The 17,239-nt window shown below is 61.8% G+C and overlaps 4 protein-coding genes across 7 annotated transcripts; 2 read left to right on the top strand and 2 right to left on the bottom strand.

Moving 5' to 3' along the window:
- Positions 1-869: 869 nt before the first annotated feature.
- dag1 (dystroglycan 1) lies at positions 870-6,737 on the top strand. Of its 2 annotated transcripts, XM_077603327.1 has the most exons (6): positions 870-1,287; positions 1,517-1,906; positions 3,028-3,293; positions 3,478-3,870; positions 3,938-4,794; positions 4,892-6,737. In XM_077603327.1, the coding sequence occupies exons 3-6, from the start codon at positions 3,096-3,098 to the stop codon at positions 5,871-5,873; spliced, it is 2,430 nt and encodes an 809-aa protein (XP_077459453.1). In that variant the 5' UTR covers positions 870-1,287; positions 1,517-1,906; positions 3,028-3,095; the 3' UTR covers positions 5,874-6,737. The 2 variants fall into 2 exon arrangements, with proteins under 2 accessions (XP_077459453.1, XP_077459452.1); XM_077603326.1 differs by having other exon boundaries at positions 870-1,906.
- A 1,575-nt stretch (positions 6,738-8,312) lies between these two features.
- Positions 8,313-12,287, bottom strand: rbm15b (RNA binding motif protein 15B). The gene has a single exon (XM_077603332.1). It carries the CDS (start codon positions 12,052-12,054, stop codon positions 9,706-9,708), a length of 2,349 nt encoding a protein of 782 aa, XP_077459458.1. The 5' UTR covers positions 12,055-12,287; the 3' UTR covers positions 8,313-9,705.
- oser1 (oxidative stress responsive serine-rich 1) lies at positions 11,465-17,011 on the top strand. Of its 3 annotated transcripts, none has more exons than XM_077603346.1 (6): positions 11,465-12,684; positions 12,956-14,416; positions 14,501-14,643; positions 15,881-15,977; positions 16,060-16,161; positions 16,512-17,011. In XM_077603346.1, the coding sequence occupies exons 4-6, from the start codon at positions 15,898-15,900 to the stop codon at positions 16,945-16,947; spliced, it is 618 nt and encodes a 205-aa protein (XP_077459472.1). In that variant the 5' UTR covers positions 11,465-12,684; positions 12,956-14,416; positions 14,501-14,643; positions 15,881-15,897; the 3' UTR covers positions 16,948-17,011. The 3 variants fall into 3 exon arrangements, with proteins under 3 accessions (XP_077459472.1, XP_077459470.1, XP_077459471.1); XM_077603344.1 differs by having other exon boundaries at positions 11,470-12,684; positions 14,501-15,515; XM_077603345.1 differs by lacking the exons at positions 11,465-12,684; positions 12,956-14,416 and having other exon boundaries at positions 14,423-15,515.
- Positions 12,877-14,744, bottom strand: manf (mesencephalic astrocyte-derived neurotrophic factor). The gene is made up of 4 exons (XM_077603350.1): positions 14,493-14,744; positions 13,642-13,769; positions 13,432-13,573; positions 12,877-13,299 (listed from the first exon to the last, which is right to left on the bottom strand). Exons 1-4 carry the CDS (start codon positions 14,590-14,592, stop codon positions 13,115-13,117), a joined length of 555 nt encoding a protein of 184 aa, XP_077459476.1. The 5' UTR covers positions 14,593-14,744; the 3' UTR covers positions 12,877-13,114.
- Positions 17,012-17,239: the final 228 nt, after the last annotated feature.

Below are 17,239 nucleotides of genomic sequence, written 5' to 3'. Positions count from 1 at the left end.
CTGGTCACCGATTCAGTCTCCCCTGCCTCTGGCCTGCAGTCAGCTGGGATAGGCTCCAGCACCCCCCATGAGCCTAATGAGGATAAAGCGGGGATGAGATGGGATCCGACCGCTGCCCCCGACTGGCCCTCGCCTCTCTCGCTAGAAAAAATACAGCATCCTATTGTTCACGGACTGTGCCATTTTAACATCATTCTATTTGTCTCCTCAGGGGTCGTTTCCACTGGGCTTGGAAAAGGCGGCCCGCCCGGCCGGGGCCACTTCTTCTTGCAACTTGCCCTACGTCAACGCCGCAAGTTGCCTCGACCGGCAACGCCGCCGTCCGGGCGGGGCCGGCTCTCGCCACGGCCGCCGTCTCAAAGGGTCACGGCGACAAACCGGGAGACATCCACACTTGCCGCTGTCAATCCGGTCCCACCTTCTCGCCTTTCACCAGCTTCCCTCGCCGCCGGCGCGGCGCTCAAGTATTCGGGCCGCGTCACAAGGGGGGGCGGCGCCCCGCCGAGATTTAGCGAGGCCTTCTTTCGCCGGGGCGGCAGAGGCTCGGGTGGCCGGAAAAACGCAAAAGCCGGCGCTTGGGGAAAGCCTTTGCCAGAAAACCGTTCATCCGGGCCGCCGGCGCCGGTAATGAAAGAAAAAAAAGCGGTGTGGGCCCCAAACTTGTCAGTGCTTTGGCCGCGACATTTGACCTGGAGCCCATGGCCGTGTTCCAAGTGTGATGTTGGACCCTCGGCCACATTACGCATCCAAGGTGGAGCAAAGGCCACGCCCGTCACCCGACGACCGCTTTCCGTCGGAGCTTCTGCTTTCTAATGGACGTTCACTCGTACGTGGGTGTGTCGTCAAACGAGAGCCACAACGGTGCCCCCCTCGGGTATCGGTGGCGGTCTAGCATCGGGCTCAACGGAGGCTTGACCCACGAGAGCTTTGAAAAGTCGCCGGGCGAGCAACCGACATCGTCCCGTCCTTTCCTAGCGACCGTCCGGCCGTACGCCAAAAGACGGGTTAACGGGCCAAGTGAACTTTCCCCCCATTGCCCAGCCGCCTCGCCTCGCCACGTCGGGTCAGAGCTCTAGATGGAGAAAAGGAAACCTGCCCCGATTGGACGCCCCCCTTCCCCGCATCGGGCCCCTCCTATTTTTAGCCCGGCGACTGACTAAGGACGCCGGCCCGGGGGTCGACTGTAAAAATAAAGCCGTCCGTCGGCACGGTGACGACGAGGGACGAGAATAGAAATGGCGGGGTCTACGTCGCGGCCAAGTGTCTGGGCGCAATTGCGCCCGCCCGGTACGTGACAAAGGCATCCGTCGGTGCGAGAGCGTTGCCGAGGGAGGGACTATGGGGTTAGCATTCATGGTTAACCTTTCTGTTGGTCACTTTGATGTCAAAGCTGGTTTATTGTTGAATGGCCCGCCATATTGTTGGACCCTCGCGATGGCGAGTGGCGACCGTGGCGGAGGTTCCCTGCCCGGTCCGGCCTGGCCCTCTTTTTGGCCTGACGTTTGCTTTTTCTCAGGCCGATAGATGGAGCGCAACGGCGACCAAAGACGGAACGTCGACGTCGACGCCATCGCCACGCTGAGGGAAATCACGACGTGGAAGCCTCAAAGAAGCGAAGAGTGGAGGACGAGGACGAGGAGGAGGAGGAGCAGAGGCAGGGGTGGGCGGAGCTATCTGCGCTGGCCCTTCCCCTTTTCCGTCTTTTCTTCCCTTGCCTGCTCGCTGCCTCTATTTTCCAGCCCCTTGTACGGATCGCTCCCATCGTGCCGTCGATCGCCGGACGCCGAGACGCCAGGAGACCAGGACGACAGAAACACAGAAAGAGAAAAAGAGAGAAAGCGAGAGAGAGAGAGAGAGGCAAAGGCGACGACGACTGACTGACTGACCGAACGCCTGCGCGCATGAGGTAAAGCCACCGCGAAAGCCGAATTGTTTCGAAGGAGGGGGGAGAAAAAAAACTGGAAAAAAAGGAAAAAGAAAAACACTCGGCGGCGCCGGCAGCAACAACGACGTTGACGGTGGTTAGTGGCAATGCGTTCGTGCGCGCGCGCGTCCTACCGCTGGAACGCTAAAGCCGTCGTGCGCGTGCGCGCTCTCCCCGGCAGGTTGGCAGCGTTTCACGGGAAGCTTCTCTGAACAGCCACTGTTATTTCTGTCCGGCTGCGGGGCCCTACGTGCGCGCTTGCTGGCTGGCGAGCACGCGCGCCCAGGTGTGGGGATGACGTCGGCCGATGACGTCGACATCAACACACCTCGTCGTGTCCGTCGGCGAGTGACGGGACGCCGGGTCACCCTTTTTCCGCTAGAAACGCCTCACCCGTACCGCTTCCTTCCATGACGGTTGACCCCGATCGGTAAATGGAAGGGCGGGCGGCCGCCCGGACTGAGGTCCCGCTCCTTGACGACGGAAACGCTCCGTTCACAGATACAACGCGTCCAGATCGGTCGGATGTGGCGACCGAGTCCCAAAAATAGCCGCGCCGGGTGCCGATCTCGATCGGCGGAACGTCGCTCGTTTTCGGGGCCCGTTGAAGGAAACTCTTTGGAACACGACGGCGGACTTCCCACCAACACATTTCATGCGGCCGAGTCCAACCGGCTGCGGCCTGGACATTACGGAATGGAATGGAATGGAAGGCGCACGCTAGGCGGGGCAAACGGGCGTTTGCCAGGGCGACGAGGCCCGGGTTGACCGTTGCAGCTGTCCCTGGGCTTCACGCTTTTGGCAGCTGCCGCCGTCCCTCCCTCTGCCCCAATGACACGCCAGGTCTTAGTTTGTGGCAACAGTACTCCAACTTGCAAGTCCCCCTGATACCACGGCATCCACACGAGGCTCAAATCAAGTGTCTTTCAGCCTCTCTCCATCGATGGGCACGATGGAAAGAAAAGACGCTCGTTCCCGGTAGCCAAATGAGCCCAAATTCCCGAAGCAAAGCTCCGAAAGCAACACGGATGTCCCCCAATGTTAGGATGTGCTTTTTGAAATACTTTCCCCCCCCTGTTTTCTCTGACGCCTCATTATTTCAGGTGGCCCACCATGACGTCCCGCTGAATCGGAAGAGGAGCCCTTAGCCCCCCTCCCCCGCGCCCACAAGATGCCGGGAGCGTGGGCGGGGCTGCTGGTCCTGCTGGCCGCGGCCGCCGCCCGCTCGGAACCCGGGGACGTCGGCGGGCTGGAGGCGTCCATGAGCTCCGCCCTCCTGCGAGATCTCCGGGACGCCCGGAGCGACTCGCCCACGCCCGACGCCCGGGCGCCCACGGGCCGACTGTTCCGGATCAAAGCCATGCCGGAGGTGGGCGGCTTTTCCTCGCTCCTTATTTTTAAAAGGCGGCGGCGCCGAGTAACGGGCAAATGCCACGGCGTGGTTTTAGCGCCACGTTGGGTATGCTGGCGCAACTGCGTCCGTCCGGGACCAAATCAAATCAAAAGCCTTTATTGTCATCACAAGGTCCATCGCTCCCTCCGTGCCTTTTCAGATGTCCGCAGAGGGCGTCCTCCCATCCTGGCTGGCGTGGGACGCCCCCGGCGAGACGCTGCAGGGCGTCCCGCTGGAAGAGGACCGAGGCGTCCATTGCATCGGGGCGGGCGCCCCCGAGGGATCGTCCCCGCGGCGGGGGAACGCCTTTTGCGTGGAGGTCCGGGAAGCCGAGCCCTTGGGGACGTGCGGCCCCGACGAGGCGGTCACGCTGTTGACGGTCGTCCTGGACGCCGACCTGACCAAGATGAGCTCCCGCCAGAGGGTGGCGCTGCTGGACGAGATGAGCGGCTTCTCGGGGGTGGAGCCCCGCCACATGACGCTCCTCCCTGTGGTCAACGACAGACTCTTCGACATGTCCGCCTTCATGGCCGGCCCGGGGAACGCCAAAAAGGTGGGCGTCGCCGGCGCCGCCTGGCTCCCGTTCCATTTGGCTAACCCCCCGCCGTCCGTCCCGGCAGGTGGTGGAGAACGGCGCGCTGCTGTCGTGGAAACTGGGCTGCTCGCTGGAGCCCGGCGCCCTGCCCGACCTGGCCGGCGTCCAGGCTTCGGCTAAGGAGGGCGCCATGTCGGCCCGCCTGGGCTACCCGGTGCTGGGCTGGCACGTGGCCAACAAGAAGCCCCGGGTGGCCGAGCGCGCGAGGCGCCAGTTGAACAACGCGCCCACGCCGGTCCTGACCTCGCTCCCGCCGTCCCCGGCGGTCGAGCCGCCTCCCCGCGTGGTCCCGACGCCCTCGTCCCCGCGGGTGGCCGAGCCCCCTCGGAGCCGGGCGCCGCCCGCCCGGGACCCAGTCCCGCCGCCCGTCCGACCCACCGTCCGCGTCCGAGAGTCGGCGGGCCGCACGCCCGTCCCGGATCCTCCCGCGCCCACCGGGGCGTCGGCGAGCGCCTTCTCGGTGACGCCCAGCCCCACCCGGCCCGCCTACGCGGAGGCCACGCCCAGCGCGAGCCGGCCCGCCTACTCGGAGTCCACGCCAAGCGCCGGGCGGCCCGCCTACGCGGAGACCACGCCGCCCACCACCACGCGGAAACCCGGCAAAAAGCCGAAGAAGCCCAAGAGCACGCCGACGGCGCCCCCCCGCCGGCCCGAGCCGGCCGGGCCCTCGGCGGGCGTCCCCCCGGATCCCCGTAACGAGAAACCGCTCCTGCGTAATCCCATCGACCGCGTGAACGCCCTGGTGGGGACCTACTTCGAGGTGAAGATCCCCTCCGACACCTTCTTCGACAAGGAGGACGGAACCACCGACAAGCTGCGGCTGAGCTTGAGGAAGAACCTGAAGGAGGTGGTGGGAGAATCGTCCTGGATCCAGTTCAACAGGTGCCGGTCGGGGTCGAGAGTGGGGATGGTGGTGCCCGTGCGTGGGGGTGCGCGCGCTTTGGCCCGCTGACCCGCTGACCCTCCGCTTCTTCCGCAGCACCAGCCAGCTGCTCTACGGGCTGCCCGACGCGCAGCACGCCGGCAAGCACGAGTACTTTGTGCGGGCCAGCGACAAGGGCGGGCTGAGCGCCGTGGACGCGGTGGAGGTGCGCGTCCGGCGCTGGCCCGCCAACGACAAGAACCCGGTGCTCTTCGCCGCCCGGCTGGAGGGGGACCCGCGGCGGCTGGCCGACGACGTGCAGCGCAAGATCCTGCTGGTGCGCAAGCTGGCGGCCGCCCTGGGCGACCGCAACAGCAGCGCCGTCAGCCTGAGGAACATCAGCGCCGGTTCCGTGCTGCTGGAGTGGACCAACGGCAGCCTGCCGCACTGGCCCTGCCCCCACGAGGAGGCGGCCGCCCTCAGCCGCATGCTGGGGGACGCCGACGGCCGGCCGGCGCCCGGCCTCCGCCGGGCCCTGGCGCCCGAGTTCCGGCCGCTGGGCGTGGGGGCCCGGGGCCGGGCCGCCTGCCGCGCCTTCTCCTTCATCCCGCCGGGCGAGAGGGAGGCGCCGGCCCCACCGCCCGCGCCCTCGCCGGCCCCGGGCGTCGGCCGGCGCGGCGCCGACGAGGTCTACCTGCACACGGTGGTGCCGGCGGCGGCGGTGGCGGCCGTCCTGCTGCTGGCCGGCGCGGCGGCCATGATCTGCTACCGCAAGAAGCGGGAGGGCCGTCTGAGCCCGGAGGAGCGGGCCACCTTCATCAAGAAGGGCGTGCCCATCATCTTCGCCGACGAGCTGGCCGGCTCCAAGACGGCCCCCCCCTCCGGCGCCCCCCTGGTCCTGCCGGAGGAGAAGCCGCCGCTGCCGCCGCCGCCCGGGTACGCCGAGGCGGCGGCGGCGCCGGCCCTCCGGGACGAGGACCCCAACGCGCCGCCCTACCAGCCCCCGCCGCCCTTCGCCACGCCCCAGGACGGCAAAGGCTCCCGCCCCACCAAGAACACGACCCCCTACCGCTCTCCGCCGCCTTACGTGCCGCCCTAAGCGAAAAAAGCCAAAGGCCGGCCGACGGACCTTCCGCCGGCCGCCTTTGGCTTTTTTCCACCCGCCATTTTTTTCCCAGCCGGGGTTGTCCAAACGAGCTGGTGTCCCCAAGGGTGGTCAACGGAGGAAAATGTGTCCCATTTCACACACATCCATATTTCTATAAGCCAAGAGTCCATAGCCATCTCGATTGCCATTTTTGACAATTTGCTTCGGTAGCGTGTGTAGAGATATATAGGGTGTGAGTGTGTTTGTGTGTTTTTTTTTTGGCCATTCTCATTATACCTTTTTTGTGGCTTGCGAACCCAATCGCTAATCGCTGCCGTTGACAATCGTCCCCATCAAATCCATGTCCTAGTCCTAGTCCACGTAACAAGGCCATCTTTTTTTCACCCAATTCCCACGCCGTGGCGTTCCATTTGCTGGTGTTTCAAGCCATCTATCCCACGGACATTGGTGCCGTAGAATACCACCACGTACGGCGCACTACGGTGGCCTTTTAAGTACAGATGCACCCTGAGCTTTTTGCCAGGCGGCCCTCGGGGACGCAAGTTTGGACGCCCCTCCTCGAAGCAAAACGTAGTCCAGGTGCTCGGGTTATCTTGGTAACGGCGTGGCCGTCCGTCCCACGGACGAACTGCCGTTTGTGTTTGCTTCCACGTGCCAAGCCGTCAACGTTTGGAGTGCCCGTGTGTATGTTCGGGGGGGGGGCGGTGCGGTGGCCTTATCGCGGAAAAAGACGGCATCGGCGTGATCTCCGGCCGTTTTGTCCTTTTTCTCCGGACGACTTTTGCTATAATGACGCTCGCCGGCTATGTTTGCTTTCCACGAGAAATCAAGAATAAAAGTATTTTTGCTACCGGGCGCCAACTCCCCTCCTCCTTTCCACCGTCGTTTCCCACCCCCGGCGCTGGCCACGTCCGAGATGGCCGGCAATGGAGACGACGGGCCTTCCGCCGCCGACGACTTTGTCACGGGCAGACGGACGGCCCGTCGGCGAATGAATCTCGGCTGTCGGCGAGCACTGGTATCCGGTTGGACGTGGAAGAGTGGCGGGCGTCGAGCGAAGCGACGACGAGAAGGCCGCACGATGATCCGACGTACGACGGAGGGAACGTGGACAAATGAGACTGGTGAGCACCGTTCCCTCTAAGCTGCGTGTGTGCACAGCAAACGGATTCAGGGCACAAAATCAAATCAATCAATCAATCAAAAGCCTTTATTGTCATTATACAACAGCTGTGTATAACGAAATTGGTGGTGCTACTCCCCAAAGTGTGTGTTTCCCAGTCATTTAAAAAGTCACGTCTGGCCAAAGTCATTCTAAAATATTGCACAATCTAAGATATTGCGCACCCCAAATTGTAAAAAAAAAACATTGCAATTTTTTGGGGTGCCATTTTGCAACGCAACTCGGAGAGTGGCCGCCTGTCACTGACAAACGACAACAAACTCTAATTACGGCTCGGGATCTGACCAAGACTGCGTCCGGCCAATGATATGACGCGGTTACACGTCACGTGTGTTTACTTCCACGGCATGTTATGCGCAGGTGCGTCTGATGGGCAACTTAGCATATGGCTGCCAAGCCTTAATCATGGCGAAACCAGCCAAAGCGTTTTTTTTTTATTTAACTTCGAAATGCGGTTCTTTTCAGATGGAATGTCTGTCGGAGTATCAGCAAAGAGAAGAACAAGAGATGAATTTGGGGGAGAAAGTTCTCGTCTGCAAAGCATGCAGCCAAGTCAAAGTTGTAAGCGAGTTTTGCCATGGAAAACGGTGGACTCAACGGGACCTGGACTACCTCAAGTGGCACGCACATTCGGCACAAAAGTCATTTGAACGACAATGACAAGTGAGTAGGAAATAAGGTAAGAACATTCAAGTCAGATTTGTGCATACTCTAGTCTAGTGGCATCTGTCAATATGTTTTATTCATAGATATTAATCATGACATTTTATTCTGACCATATCATTTATGGGTAGTAGACATGACAGCTTGATACTGGTGTGTGCCCATAGCGACTATTTATGATGTTGCTCACACACTGGTCCTCTGTGTGCTCATCGAGATTGTCTGCATGGTGATAAGAGAGTAAAAAGGTTTTCTACGAAAGAAGAGAAGCTAAGCTGTTAGTTGTTTTTTTTTAAAACCTGGTGGCCCGCTTGGGAGTCGCTGGCCTTTAACGGCTGCTCCCTCCCTCCCTCCGGTCGGTCTTGTCAATCAATGACATTGGCAGCTCATTGACTCAATTCACCTCAGATCGGATGGCCCTCGGAGGAAACAGCGCCGCTCTCTGGTGGCCACCGGGGGTGCTGGACCCGGACCATCGGGGCGACGGACGGCTTTTCGCCGGGTGCCATCAGCAAACCAGTGGAACTCAGATGCTTACTCGCCTCTGGTTGTACCTTCCATTTTAATAAGAACGATTCTCTCTGTCATTTAAAATAGATTTATTTCAAGATATTTAAGTAGTAATAGTAAAAAAAACGGTGCACAACCCCCTGCCCACCAAAAAGTGATGCTTTCATTCTTAAAAGGCTGAATTCTAAGAATAAATATTTTGTAGTATTCAAATTAAACCAGCACAAAGTGGAAAGGCTCTTTTATTCCTTTGAATTTGGATTTTTTGGAAAAACTCTTGAAATGGCCACCTGGCCCATCGGACCCGTTGGGAGAAAGGGGCGACGGCGGCCGTTTCCGAGCGAGCGACCTTAGCCCATCTGAAGGAGCGAAAAACGGCCGACCTTACAAAACAGCCCCGAGAAAATTCTTATTGTCGCCAGGAAGGACAAAAAAATAGTTTGGAATGCAGGACGTCGGAGCGCGGCGCTCCACGGAAGGCGGACAAGGGCAAAACCGCCAATTAAACGTTCAACGTCTGAAATACTGACATCGACGGCGGCGGCACCCCTCAAATGGAAGCCGCTTGCTTTCAACACTACATTTTGAGCACACCGCGCCACACTGCGGGGGTGCTCGACTCCGCTCCTGGAGGTTCCGCTTACCCATGGGTGACCAACTCCGGTCTTAGGGGGGCCCCCCGTCATCCGGTCTGTTTTCCCGCATCTCCCTCCGTCCTCTAGCACACCTGCATCAAATGATCAACTCATCAGCAAGCTGTCCACACGCTTGATACCGATCCCCATGATTGGATTCGGGTGTGTTGTTGGAGGGAGACACGGAAAACAGAGAGAATGACGGACGGGGGCCCTCGAGGACCGGAGTTGGCCAATCCTGGGCTAACCAGTTGGCTTTGCATCTGTCCTTCCCCCGGCACACCCCGAATCAAATGATCAACCAGCTTGATAAAGAGCCCCATGATTTTGTTCAGGTGTGTCTTGGTGGACGGAGATGTGGAAAACAGACTGGACGACAAACCCCCCCCCCCCCTCCCCCAAGACCGGAGTCGACAACAAAGGAGCGCAGCATAACATGTCAACACTACAGGAAGCTATTTTCGCTCGCTACCGCGGACAACTAAAACGGGGCTGACGATCTCTGAAAAGGGGGGAGCTGCACCGGCGCTACTCCTCCGTTGGCTTGGGGGTCCTTCCCCCCCCCCCAAAGATGTCGGCGGCGTCCCGGAAGGATACACACCACGGACGGGTGGTGCCACGAGCGGTGGACGGATTCCGCTCGGAAGAGAACGGCTCGGACGCCTGCGACGTTGCAGCCGTCGCTGCGCTAACTAAGTATTTGAGGGGAAAAAGGCTGGCTGGGAAAAAAAAGAGGGAGTCGGTTGTAAAAAGAAGTTCACCTTTCTCTTCCACCAGACAAGGAGCGTTAAAAGACATAAAAAGAGCATTGGAAAAGGTCCATGTGTCCACGTCAGTTGCCGTCGTTGACCACCACCACCACCATGTGCTCCTCGTCCAGGCGCGCCGACGCCTTTTTGGCCGCCTGCAGGAAGCGCAGGGAGAAGTCGCCGGGCGGGAAGGCGTACAAGACGGCGCCCGGCAGGCTCACCACGCCGGCCGCCTCCTTGTTGCGCAGGTAGGCCACCAGGTGGCGCAGCAGGCGCACCTGCGGCCCCCCCTCGGGACCGCCCGGACGGGGGCCCGTCCCCGCCCCCTGCAGGGCCAGCAGCACGGCGAAGGCGTCGGGTCGCCCCGCCTTGATCCGGCGCGCCACCTCGTCCAGGCGGCTCTGGTCCATCCGCAGGCGCTGCGCGATCTTCAGCGCTTCGCCGTTGCGCCGCATGACGGCGCCGAAGAAAGGGGCGCCGCCCTCCAGCAGGTGCAGCTGCGCCGGGAAGCTGCTGTTCTTCAGCCCGAAGACGCCGCGCCAAGACTTGGACAGCGCCGCCGCCGCGAACTCCGACAGCGAGGCGGCCGGCGGAGCGGTCGGCGCCGGCGAGGGGCCGCGCCGCTGGCCCTCGGCCGACTTGCGCCGGCGGCCGGGCGGCGACTCGGCCTCTCCGTCGTCGGGGGTGTGGTCCCGGGGCTCGGTGGTGGAGTCGGGCGCCCGCACGCTCGGCTCGGGCGAGGGGCGCGGCCGACCCCGCCCCTTCTCCCGCTCGGCCGACGGGCTGCGGCTGCGTCCCCGGCGGGCCCGCCTCTCCTCGCGTTCCTTGGGCCAGCGCTCGCGACTGCGGGCCCTCCTCCCGAAGGCCTCGGCGGGCGCCGGCGCCGGCCTCCTGTCCTGGCCGCCCCGCGGGGGGCTGGGCGCGAAAGAAGAAGGGGAGGCGCGGCGCTCTAGGCTGGCGCGCCGGCGTCCGTAAGCCTCACCGGCCACCTCGTGATGGGGCGGCGGCAGCAGCGGCAACGACAACGGCAAAGGCGGCGGCGGGACCGGCGCGAAGGGCCGGCCGGCCGCCTCCTCCACCTTGGCAAAGTCCACGCGCAGGCGGCGCTCGGCCCCACCCAGGTGAAAGCCCCTCATCTGCGTGCAGGCCGCCTGCGCGGCATCCAGGCTCTCGTACTGCACGTAGGCGAAGCTGTCGCCCTTGACGTAGTCGATGTTGCGGATGCTGCCGAAGCGGTCGAACTCGCGCGCCAGGGCGGCCAGCGAGTTGGCGGGACCCAGGCCGCCCACCCACAGCCGCGTGGTGGGGTTGGCCTTGCCGTAGCCGATCTTGACGGGGTGGCCGCCCACCGGCCGGCCCTGCATGGCCACCTTGGCCCGATGCGCCATGTCCAGGTTCTGGAACTTGACGAAGGCGTAGGCGCCGCCCTGGCCCCGCGCCGGCCTCTTGATGACCACGTCCTCGATGACGCCGTACTTCTCGAAGCCCCGCCGGAGCTCGGCCTCCGTCACGCCGCCGTCCAGGTTGCCGATGAAGAGGTTGCTGGTGGCCCGCTGGTCGTCCTCAGGCTTGAGGTCGTCGGGCGGCGCAGCCGGCGGCGCCAGGGCGGGCGCCAGCCCGTAGGGGCGCCCGCGCTCGTCCAGCATGCCGTAAAAGTCCAGGAGGCGTTCGCGGCTCAGGCTCTCCAGCGCGTATTGGCGGGCGCGCAGCTCGCGCAGGCTGAGCGAGGCCGCGGGCGGCGACAGCGACCTCTGGCGGTAGGGCGTGTAGTGGGCGGCGGCGGCAGCGGCCAGGTAGCTGACGTCCGGGGGCGTCACGCTCCGCCGTCGCACGTACACCGGCTCGATCTTGAGGGGCCGCTCGGCCAGGAGCAGCCGCGACGTGCTCTTGGCGCGCCGCGCCTCCTTGGCGTCCTCCGCGTGCCGGAAGTTGACATAGGCGATGCGACCCAGCTCCGGCGTGTGCGACAGCTTGACGCTCACGTCGCCGAACCTCTTGAACTCGTGGAACAGGGCGTCCTCCAGGTCGTCGTCGGGGACCTGCGGGCCCACGTTGCTGATGAGCAAAGTCTTGTAGTCCCTGGCCGGGGCTCGCAGGCCGGCGGTGGCGGAGGCGACGGTCACGGGTGCCCGCAAGCCGGCCACCGCCACCGCCGCCGCCTTTTCCCGCTCCCGATCGCGTTCCCGGCTGCGGCTCCTCCGCCGATGTCCGCGACCGTCGGCCAGCAGCAGCGCCAGTGGTGGCGGCGCCGGCGCCAGCGCCAGCTCGTCCCGGCGGACGCTCTCCCTTGCCCGGTCGCGCTCTCTTTCTCGCTCCCGCTCCCTCTCTCGCTCCCTCTCCCGCTCTCGGTCCCGGTCCCGTTCCCGCAGGCGCTTGGCGGTCCTCGGCGCCGACGGAGGAGGGGAGCTCTCCCGGGCGGCCTGCCGCTTCATGTCGGCCCCCGGACGAAGAAGACGACGACGACGAGAACAAAGGCGAGCGAGAGAGCTCCGGCAGTCCTCGGCTAAGCTAAAGCGCCGGCACTTCCGGCCCGCGGCGCCCTGGTCGGAGAAGCCAAAAGCGGCTGGAAAAGGAAAACATGTCCGTCCGTCGGCGACGGGCAGGCTACGACCACGACGCCATCTTGGACAATAGGAATGTGCTCGCGAGGGGGCGGAGTCGGCGCAGGCTGTGCGTCCCTACGTCATCGCGCCGCGCCAGCCCGTGAGCCCGGGAGCCCTTACCTTGTCCCACCGACGCCGACAAATCACCGCTGAAACGCTCTCCCGGACGTTTGGCAGCCACCAAGTCGAGTTCGCTTTTGGCCGGGCGACGCCACACGACACGACACCCCACCCTGACGACTAGCTACGGATGCTTTTTTGAAGCATTTCAACACCACTCGAAAGGACTTCCAGAGTCGGTGTGACCAAAAAGAGAAAATGAAAATGGGAGAGGAGACATTTTGGGGGCGAAACCCCGACCACAACAACACCACCCAACGCAAAGGCGCAGGCGGCAGTCTCCCGACCGGAAACACCGGTGCACGTCCTTCCAGCCGAGACAAATGCGTCAAAGTTTCGGTAAGTACTCATTTTCCCGGATACAAAAAGGGGAAATATTTGTCCAGTATAAATAGGTTTTATTCAAAAAAGAAACAAAGGACAACATGGCTGGCATTTAACCATTTTCAGTGACGCTCGCATGTAACCATTTTCAGTGACGCTAAAGTGCTGGCGCTCCCGACTGGGTTAGACTCACGAGGGAGGAGTCGCTGCTTTTGGACATTTTATTGGCACCCCACCCCACTCACCAAACGTACTTACACACGTACTTGTGGAAAACATTTTGCAGAGCCCGGCGGGAAACCAAAGGCCCTTTCAAAAACAAAAAGCTGTCTTTGCCGGAAAACTAAAGAGAAACGGGAACCGACACGCGGTCGGCGGCGGCGGCGGCCTCGGCCAGAGTCCCAGGCGGGCTGGGCGGGCCAGCGGAAGAAACTCCGCCGAGGCCTCACAGGTCCGTGCGCGCGCCGGCCGCCTCGGGGGCGTACTTGGGCATCAGCTCGCCGATCTTGCGGATGAAGTCGGACTTTTCGGCGCAGCCCTTGCACGACTCGCCCCACTCTTCTAAAATCTTCTTCAGGTCCTTCACCTTGAGCTTCTTCAGGTCCACCGAGCTCAAGTCCACTTGCTTGTCTGCGCGCAAAAAGGAGGACAAAATGGTAAAACCTTCCTCTCGACCGGCAGCCATCTTTGCTTGGAAACCAAACATTCGGGGCATTATGGCCAAACCCAACGGACGTCCGTCGACGGGCAATTGAAAGGTACCGTATCGAAGTTCGCAGATTTGTCCGTCCTTCTTCTTGAGCTTTTCGCAGATTTTGTCGACGGGGACGTGGTAGGCGAGGGGCTTGGACACCTCGTTGATTATCTTGGTGGCGGCGTCGCTGGTGGCCCCGATGTAGTAGCACTGCGGGCGGGCACACGGGTGTCAGAAATGGGCGAGCTCTCGGGCGAGCGAGCATCCGACCGACTCACAAAGCGGTTTTCTTTTCCCTTGGCCACGGCGCAGCTCTTGAGGAGCGCTTTCTCCACGGCACCGGCGCTCATGTCGGCTTTTCGCTCCAGAAGGGACGCGTAGAACTTGCCCAAAAAGGTCACGCACACTGCAACAAATTCAAAAGGTCGCGCTCGATCCTTTTATTCGACAACGCGACAGCCGGCCGGCGTTTCCGTTTGAAGCATTTTCTTTCTACACATTTAGTCACTTGGACTTGTTTGGATTTGTTCTGGCCGAATTGAAAACGGCGCACCCGATGGGAAGATCGGGCCCGCGTAAACCGAAGCGTGTGGACCGATACGCCGGCACTTTTGTAGCACTCACCCCAAAAATACCATCCATGTTATTTTATAAGGCATAGAGTCAAGGGGTGATTTGCAATGCCATCCTCAATGAAGGTGTTAAGGTTTTAGGGATTTTTTGAGGCGCTTGGAGTTGGGAATTTTTTGGGTGCCTTGTAAAAGTAGTGGGGAAGTTTGGCGAGGCTGCCAAACACACGCCCAAGTGCGCGCATCCCGTGTCCGATTGGTCAAGCGGATGGAGCGAGCGGTTTCCACGCCAACGACTGGACTCAAAAGTCGGCGATGACAACTCGGAGCTTTCCTTCCAACGGAACGGAAGCCGAAAGAGAGAAAGCCACTCCTCTTCCTTCCTCGGAGGATCCAATGGCGTTCGCTACATTCTTTTCGGAACGCGAACGAACGCAACTTCCACGAGGACGTGGTTCGTTTGGGGAATGTTTGTGAAGATGAGGTGGGCTGTCGGCGGCGGCTGTCTGAAGCTAGCCTAAGCTAGCCTAGTCAGGGGCTCGGCTGACGACTCGACTTACCTTCGCAGTCTCCTTCCCGGAGCGCCTCACCGGTCGCCAGCAGCGCCGCGAGCAAAAGAGCTGCCGCGCCGGCCGCCGGCAGGGCGCCTACACTCCACATTTTCTCCTCTCGGACACGACGCTGGAAAGATTTGAAACCGACGGGAGGTAGGTAAGAAAGAGCCCGTTTCGTTTCGCCTCGCCTCCTTTCCTTTCCACTTGCCGGTTAGCCAAGCGGCAGCAGACAGGAAGGAAAGACGCCTCTCGACAGGTCGCGTCACGGCAAACTCGCCGTTTTATTGGCCGAGAGCGGCGGCGCTGGACTCCGCCCGCCCCGCGCTTTGCGCCCATTGGGTGAAGAACAGCCGGTCCGGGGACGAGGTCCAGTTGGCGCCGTGTGATTGGGTCGACCCAGACGCCGACTCCAAAAGGGCTGATGTTACGCCCGCGCGCCCTTCTGAGTGACGTTTGCCTAGTGCCCGTTGAATAGGGGGTGTCACGTGACGATTGGGGGAGAGGGGGGTGGCTTTTCCCCCTCCGAGAGGGTAGCGCACTCTCTTCGTCGTCGCGAGCTCGAAACTGGAACATTTGCAATCAGGCAGGCGCTCGCTCGCTCGCTCGCTCCCTCCCCAATCCCTCATTCCGAATGCGACGTGGAGGGGGCGCCACATGCTAGTGGAAGTGGTCACTCGCTCGCGGCCGCCCGAAGAAGAGACTGGCAGTCACGTGGTGACTGACGTCGCGCTGGCTTGTTTTTGTCCGCCTGACGTCAGCGACGCCAGCAGCTGTAAACCTGCGCGCTCGCTTACGTTAAAACATCGACGACGCACGCACGCACGCACGCACGCGCTCGCCGCGCCGAAACGACGCGTGGCTCCTCGAATAGATTTGTCCTTTTGAAGGAAGGAAAGAGCTTTCCACTCCGACTCGTCGTCGTGATCTCTATAGCCTCGTCGGCTATCGGCTAGCCGCTCGCGTCCGTCGACGGCCGACTCTATGCGCGCTCCCGATCCGGACGCCTCGGCGTGGAGCTGGTAAAGAAGCGTAAGTGATTCCTTTTGTGGTTTTGCTCACTAACCCTTTGTAACCCACGTCTCCAACTCGGGTTTTGTTTGTTCACCGCGGTGATGGCGACGATAGAAACGCGTGTGCGCGTTCCCGTCGTAAACGACGAGTCCGCAATGGCTTCCGCTTGTTAGGGTGGCTGGAAGTTGCGTCTCCTGTTAAAAAAACAACAACAAAAAACAACCTCGTGGCAACAGCCCTTCGTTTAGATGCTGTCTGTCACGAGAGCGCTCGACCACTTTTGTTAGCTTAAACCTAGCATAGCAACCCCCCCCCTCCTCCTCCTCCTCCTCCTCCTCCTCGACGATAAGAAGCCGTGATGGTGTAACATGTTTGTTTCTCAGCTGGGGGGCGTTCCAGCATGGTGGCCGAAGGTCCCGAGCGCGACGAGGACGAAGTGCTGCAGACGGCCTTCAAGAAGCTGCGAGTAGACGCCGGCAGGTAAGGGCCCACCGCGGCGCGGCGCCCGCCGACCCGACGGAGCGCTCTCCCGGCCGGCTCACCCTGGCACCCTGTTTGGCAGCGCGCTGACGGTGCCCGGAGGCGGGTCCGAGTCTCTTCCGGCGGTGGCGGCGCGGGACACGTCCAAGTCCAAACACGGCACTTCCAAAGACAACTGGCACGGGTGAGCCGACGTGGCGTTTTGCGGCAAATGGAAACGGCGGGCCGTTTTTGCTCGAGACCTCGTGCTTTCTGCCGCGGGACGTCCGGACGGAGGTTCTGAATGCCAGGGGCCCGTCGCGGTCGGGCGCTCCCCGCTCCGTCCGCCGTTTGTTTTAGCCGCACCTTTTCAAAGGTGTGTGGAGACGGCAATGTGTCCGGAAAGCATGGTCAGGTGTCACCGTGGTGGTCATTTGGTCAATCGGGTTGAATAAAAGTGAATCGAATCAAAATCGGGGAGATTGCAAAAGCCCATTCAGAGAACTCGCCAAAAAGCTTTGACCGCCGTTGTTATTTTTCTTTGTCTTGGGACAGCTGCGTGAGGAAAACGGCGCGGGGAGCCGGCCGGACTCCACGGCGGCGGCGCTCCGAGTCGCCCGTCCTTCACCCCCCGAAGTTTACCTACTCGGAGCCCGGTCCCGCGCCGGCCTCCCCGGCCCCGGCCCCGGATGGCGGCCTCGGCGCGGACGGGGGAGAGCCGGAAGGCCGGGCCGGCGCCCGCGGCCGCCACTTTGGACTTTTGTCGGAGCGCTGCGACGCGGCGGCGGGGGCGCGGCGCCAGGCGGTCCCCGAGCGGCGCGGCGGGGCCCCGTCCTCTGGCTGCGGCGCTCCCGCCTCGCCGCGTTCGTGCTCCTCGCAGGCGCTGGCTTCCGTGGATGACGTCACCATGGACGACCTGGCGGGCTACATGGAGTTCTACCTGTACATCCCCAAGAAGATGTCGCACATGGCCGAGATGATGTACACATGAGTTCTGCTTTCTGGCTGGCTTCCTGCTTTTCCCCCCTACTCCAATAAAGTTGTTTTCAAATGTTTGACCTTTCCTTTTTTTTGTCCTTCCCGAAGGAGTCGGAGGAATATGAAAGTGTGGAAGGATCACAGCTAATGTTCCCTCTAAGCTGCCTGCTACTCGTGTTCTCTGCGCACAGCAAACACATGCAGCGCACGAGACAAAATCCAATCTGAATTGTAAAAAAATAAACACGTAACCATTTTTTCTGTGCTATTTTGCAAGGCGGCTCAGAGTCACAGCCTGTCACTGA

Source organism: Stigmatopora argus, chromosome 6 (genome assembly GCF_051989625.1).
Source record: "Stigmatopora argus isolate UIUO_Sarg chromosome 6, RoL_Sarg_1.0, whole genome shotgun sequence".
NCBI classification, from domain to species: Eukaryota; Metazoa; Chordata; class Actinopteri; order Syngnathiformes; family Syngnathidae; genus Stigmatopora; species Stigmatopora argus.
Note: the sequence above shows the minus strand (reverse complement) of the source record. Positions and strands in the feature narration are given on the sequence as shown.

Bases quoted from the DNA above. Each gene is read 5' to 3' on its own strand.
- dag1 (XM_077603327.1), top strand. From the start codon at position 3,096: ATGCCGGGAGCGTGGGCGGGGCTGCTGGTCCTGCTGGCCGCGGCCGCC. The intron at 3,294-3,477 runs GTGGGCGGCTTT...GTGCCTTTTCAG, and splicing joins GGATCAAAGCCATGCCGGAG to ATGTCCGCAGAGGGCGTCCT. The intron at 4,795-4,891 runs GTGCCGGTCGGG...CTTCTTCCGCAG, and splicing joins TCCTGGATCCAGTTCAACAG to CACCAGCCAGCTGCTCTACG.
- rbm15b (XM_077603332.1), bottom strand. From the start codon at position 12,054: ATGAAGCGGCAGGCCGCCCGGGAGAGCTCCCCTCCTCCGTCGGCGCCG.
- manf (XM_077603350.1), bottom strand. From the start codon at position 14,592: ATGTGGAGTGTAGGCGCCCTGCCGGCGGCCGGCGCGGCAGCTCTTTTG. The intron at 13,770-14,492 runs GTAAGTCGAGTC...AATTTGTTGCAG, and splicing joins CCGGGAAGGAGACTGCGAAG to TGTGCGTGACCTTTTTGGGC. The intron at 13,300-13,431 runs GTACCTTTCAAT...TTTTGCGCGCAG, and splicing joins AATCTGCGAACTTCGATACG to ACAAGCAAGTGGACTTGAGC.
- oser1 (XM_077603346.1), top strand. From the start codon at position 15,898: ATGGTGGCCGAAGGTCCCGAGCGCGACGAGGACGAAGTGCTGCAGACG. The intron at 15,978-16,059 runs GTAAGGGCCCAC...CCTGTTTGGCAG, and splicing joins CTGCGAGTAGACGCCGGCAG to CGCGCTGACGGTGCCCGGAG. The intron at 16,162-16,511 runs GTGAGCCGACGT...GTCTTGGGACAG, and splicing joins TCCAAAGACAACTGGCACGG to CTGCGTGAGGAAAACGGCGC.